Source organism: Apaloderma vittatum, unplaced genomic scaffold (genome assembly GCF_000703405.1).
Source record: "Apaloderma vittatum isolate BGI_N311 unplaced genomic scaffold, ASM70340v1 scaffold22824, whole genome shotgun sequence".
Classification (NCBI taxonomy): Eukaryota; Metazoa; Chordata; class Aves; order Trogoniformes; family Trogonidae; genus Apaloderma; species Apaloderma vittatum.
Genome location: NW_009711237.1, coordinates 1 through 5,328, shown reverse-complemented (window position 1 = coordinate 5,328; position 5,328 = coordinate 1). Strand labels below are relative to the sequence as shown.

At 37.3% G+C, this 5,328-nt stretch overlaps 1 protein-coding gene across 1 annotated transcript in view; it reads right to left on the bottom strand.

Annotated features, from left to right (window-relative positions):
• Positions 1-5,321, bottom strand: part of MSANTD3 (Myb/SANT-like DNA-binding domain containing 3) — a 7,276-nt gene extending 1,955 nt beyond the window's left edge. Inside the window, 3 exon segments of the mRNA XM_009867594.1 lie at positions 1-2; positions 5-342; positions 5,135-5,321. The exon segment at positions 1-2 is cut by the window's left edge and continues 100 nt beyond it. Coding sequence (XP_009865896.1) covers positions 1-2; positions 5-311 — 309 coding nt within the window. The 5' untranslated portion in view covers positions 312-342; positions 5,135-5,321.
• Positions 5,322-5,328: the final 7 nt, after the last annotated feature.

Genomic DNA, 5,328 nt, shown 5'->3' with positions numbered 1-5,328 from the left:
ATGTGAGTATTTATAAGCGGACTAATACTTCTTTTTACCTTCTCCCGCCTTTCATGTGCCATTATCTTTTTTGTCCGTGCCTTGATATTTTCCCAGCATTTCTTTAACTGTTTGAAGTCTCGCAGTGATACGCTGGGCTGTGAATTATATTCATGAGCTAGTGCTTGCCAGGTACGTTGTTTCAGAGCAATAGTTCTTGCATCACTTTTTTTACATTCAAGCACATATTTGTATTTTTCGACTAATGCAAGCAGCACACTCTTCTCCACTTCTGAGAAGTATTTAGCAGGCTTTATTATTTCGTTTTGCATTTTCTACTGTTTCTCCAAGAAGCCAAAAATCCTATGAAAATAATGTGGAAAGCAAAAAAACAGACACAAATTAGAACTGGTTACAATATCAGGAAACTGTGTTTCAGCAAGTAACTCCTAAGCATAGCCTCTGATGCTGACACACTTCATTTTCTAGAATACTTTGTGAGTAGTTCTAGAGCAGATAATAAAACATTTAGGTAAAATACAGCATAATTATATGCTGTTTTCTGTTGCTACTTTAGTGGCTACACAGTTAAAGTAGTATACCATAATGAGGAGAAGCTTGTGGAGAAGCTTATTGTCTTTGTTACAATTTGTCTTGATACAACATACTCAGTATTCAATTTACTTAGTAACTTGTTTTTAATAACTTGTTTTCCTATTCATTGCACTTTGTTACACTCAGTGGGTTTTCAAAGCCCTGAACTGGGAACAAGTTCTGAAATCCAGCCCTTGGTAGCTTCAGGTATAAGTTCAAAGTCACCTTCAGCAGGTTTAGTTCTTTCCCAGGCTCAGCTCTCCTTGACTGATATCCAATAGGCAGCAGGATTTTGAGCAGCATTACAATATCAAGAAAAGGCAAGGGTTGCAAGAAGACATGAATTAATTACGGAAACACACTGGTCTGAGGGTGCAGGTCCTTTGCCCTTTGCTGCTAACTGCATGTAGCACTCTTCCTCACCGCTGGTCACTCTTGGGAGTGAACAATCAGGCTAAAAGAGTTTTGGCCTTACTCAACACAGTCACTGCTATATACTTACACTTCATTAATGACTGCCTCTCTTCTCAAGCCTAGGACTTACATAGTCAATAACAAAAGGGTAGCTCGGGAATTCTTAACCATAACAAAAAATGAATAAAGCAGTGTTTTCTTGAATTAGTGACATATGACTGTGCTGCAAAACATAGTTTTCTCTTTTATGTTTCCACAATTCTTTCCGCATTCCCTCCTAGTATAACTGCATAGCCCCAATTACTTTAACATTTTGAGAAGAAACTTCTAGATAATTAAGTGAAAAAAGGGGGAGCAATGTCGTCTTAGCCCACATTTCTTCTGTTTTTAATCATAAAAATCAGAGAGGGAACATGTATAACAAGAAAATCGGTTCATACTCCTAACAGTCTAGGACTTTCACAAAATGAATTTTCTAGTACTTTGTCAATTGTTTCCAATACTTGCCTTTTCGTTACTTAAAGATGCAATAGATATCACTATTAGATCTCTCTTCAGTATTTTTCCTTAGCTCAATTGAACTTGCATTCTCTTTGTACCACCCTTATAATTCCTTTCCTCCACACATTTTAATACTTAAAATTATTCTCACCTCTTTCAGTGAAGGTAACTACTCACATTTACAAAGAAAGCTAACAGACATGCTAATTCCAAAATGAGAACAGGAACTTTCCCAAGTAGCCCATAAAATATCACAAACCATAGCAAAACAAAGAGGAGGCAGTAGAACAAAGCCTAGAATAGCAAAATAGAAACTGAACAGAAATAAGTAATAGGCTGAGTTTAAGTATGTCAACAGGAGTATCTAAATTGCAGGCCTCCTGAAAAAGATGCAATAAACAGTTTGTACTTTCTGTTGCTGCTCAGCTGGGTAATCACCTGGCATGTACTGACTGGACAGCTGGCACCTCTGTGGTTCTATAGGGAATGAGACACGGTTAGTTCTACTCCTTGCAGAACGGCTTGTTTATTTTGCAAGGGAGAAAAGGTGGAAGAAGGAAGAGAGACAGCTGACTGAGCCTAAGGAAGGCAGTTCCAGCATTTCTTCCATGACACTATGTCAGGTTATTCATTATTCTCTGTGAAAACTTAGTCACCCCAGGTATTGGTGACAGGAGTTCTTAAAGACCTATAATCCCACAGAACAAACTGAATGAATGTAAACAAACCTGAAAGTACCACATAAAAATCATTACAATGTCTAGGTCTAATGGGCAGAAAAAACCATCTGCTTCAGAAGTTACTTTAAAAAAAAAAAGATTAAAAAACCAGCAAAAAGTCAGGAAATGGACATCCTAACAAAGGGATACTGAAAATTGGCAACTTCAAGAAAACAGCTCTCAAAACATGTAAAATAAAAGAAACCTATACATAAACAGACTCTACTTACTGATCTATTCTACTTACATACTTATTGTACCATTCCGAACCATTGAGCTGCTTTGGACAGCTGCTGAAATTAAATTCTTGGGATAAAATTTTGATGCTTGTACCTGTTTTAGCCTCAGTTTCACCAAGAAACAGGACGAAAAGCAGTCCTGACAGCAAGTCATAAGGTCCAACAGCTTATGAACATGAGAAACTAGAATCAGAGACTCCAGTAACAGGAAATGACTGATTCTGCCTTCTACTGGTACATGTAAATCTTATTTCTAGCTTTGTAAAGGTGTGAGAATCTCATACATGTTTGACATGTTTGCGTGTAGTAAAAAACACATGACATACTTGTGTGTCTGTCAAGGGTTAGGGCTGGGTGAGCACACTGTTAACTTCAGAAAGTACAGTCTCTTAGAAGAGACTTAGCTGAAAAGTAAAATCACTGAATAGAATTGGTTCTGTTTAGCTTAAATCAGGACAGTGTAGGAAATCGCCTTAGAAAAAGAACGGATTTTCAAGAACTTTGGAGACAAAGTTCAAAAAGTTAAACAATGATACCGGGACTTCTGGATTTTAGGTGCTAAATATTTAGCTACATAGATTAGCAGAGATCAACTGATAACAGTAAATACTTAAAACATTTCCAAATATGACTTCATATATAAATTAACAACCTATATACTAGGATTAACGCTCACCTTCCAGGGACAGAGCCACAGCAAACCCTGAAGTATTACTTTAATACCACACTGGCATTTATTAGTACTATACTTACCGTGGTAGCATCTGAGATCCCCAGTCATAAGCTCAAATACTCTACATTTAAGTACAGAAATGTAGGTCCTACTCTGAGAAGAATATATTAGCCTTCCCTTTCCCTATAGAGATGCCTGACTACTTTTTTCTTACACATACACACCGCACTTGTGTCTTTTCCTTGAAAGAGACAGGATTATGAACTAAGATGCATAAAAGAACACTGGTGAGAGCAGTTTAATGCCCTTACTACACAGAAGAGTTTCTAAAGATTCTTTTCAAGCTCTTGCATGCTTAGCCTGCTTGCTTCAATATATTAAAGCCCATTTTCAATCCGAGATGTCAGAGGGCTTAGAATACTGAGCAGATGCATCAAAATACCACTATTTATATACATTCACTTATTTTACTTTGTGCATATCAATCACCTTCTGGCAGCCCACTGGCCCCTCTGTGGAAGGCCAAACAATTTCTGTTTTGAGGCTAAAAGATCCTTCCAGGATATAATTTGGCATGTTGGAACCTGTGCTGAAATGGAAGCACCTTACCATGTACAGGTCATACAGTAAACAGGATCGATTTGGGAATGTGTAGTCACATGAGGGCAGTTGCACAGTAAATTCTAAGAATCATCATCTACAGTGAGAAAGTACTTTATCCTAAACATCATCTCCTAGAATGGCTCAACCCACAACTTGCCTTAAAACAAATCGATGTCAGAAGTATTTGTCCTCTCACACAAACATTCATTGCTTTAAAATAACAAAAAATATCTCCCACCGATTCTATTTTATTTTGAAATATTGTGTGGCATTCTTCTTTTAAAGACTACACGAGATCTGGTGTGATCTGCTAGAAGAATATCTTGAAAAAAAATTACACGTGAGGAAGTGTACATATGTTCATAAATATGTATATATGTATTATTTTGTTTGTACAGACCTAAATATACACCCAAACTCAAAGCAGTTGCAAAGAAGCCCATTTACCAAAAAAACTACTTCAGGTTGGAACATGTGAGCATTTTCAGACCCTAAAATAATTTTTTAGACATAAGAAAATGCAAAGAGAAAGTAATGGTGGAAGACTTAACATAGATGTTAAGGTTACATTAACTAAACCAAAAGAAAATAGTTTAATAGCAAACTGTGGTCACTTATGGTGTGAAAATAGGAATAATTTACCAATGCTATATGGATTACTAATGGAAATAGTTAAGGATTGGAAAAAAAAAAGAATATTTATTTATCCAACTTAAATTCCAGATGAAGCTTTAAGAATAGTCAGTAATTAACAGAACTGGAAATCAATCGCAGTTCCATCCTTTTTACCCAGTGTTTGAGGGTGAAAGAAAAGCATGAAAATGCAATGACCCAAACTAGCCACAACAACGGGTTTATATTTCATTTGAATGACAGAACCAGCAGTAAACAGTGTCTTTCTTCCTAAAATGTTAGGTTTTCGTCACAGAGCTTCCATCAGAGTATTCCAGGCCTGACCCTGTCTATCCTGAGACTTGAAATCACTAGGTAATTAGGTGCATATTACAAATATGGATGAGATCTATATTGCAATCGTGTTACATATAATCGGATAAAAAAAATCCAAAACCAACTCTTTGGGTGCTTTTTCTCCTGCTGCTTTAATACAAATTAACAGTTATCAGGGATATTATCCAGCAAATGAACAAAATAATCTATCAGTCAAAATTCAGAGTGCTTTGCCTCAATTACTCCTGGCAAATCTTATATACGTGCAAATGTATTCTTTTCTAAACATGTATAATAATACATTATATATATACACACATACATAGATATATTTTAAGCAGGTCATCTCGCTACTTATGGAGGACACCCAGAGCAGTTTGCGCAAAGAAAGGTAATGGACGCAGGTTGTTATTTCAAACGATTGCCTGAAATTCATCAAAAATAGGCATAAACAGGAATCCTACCAGGCTCTCCCGCACCCGAACTTCTCAGACATTAAACTCGAGCTCGTTTTTATTTCCCTCGCTACCTCCTCTTCTGCTTGAACGAGGAAGGAGAGCAGGTCCCGGCTCGACAAAGAAGACCGCTCCACCCAGGGCGGGCATGCAGGCTGCGGCTGAGGCGCGGACCCAGGGACATCTACCGCGGCGGAAGAAAG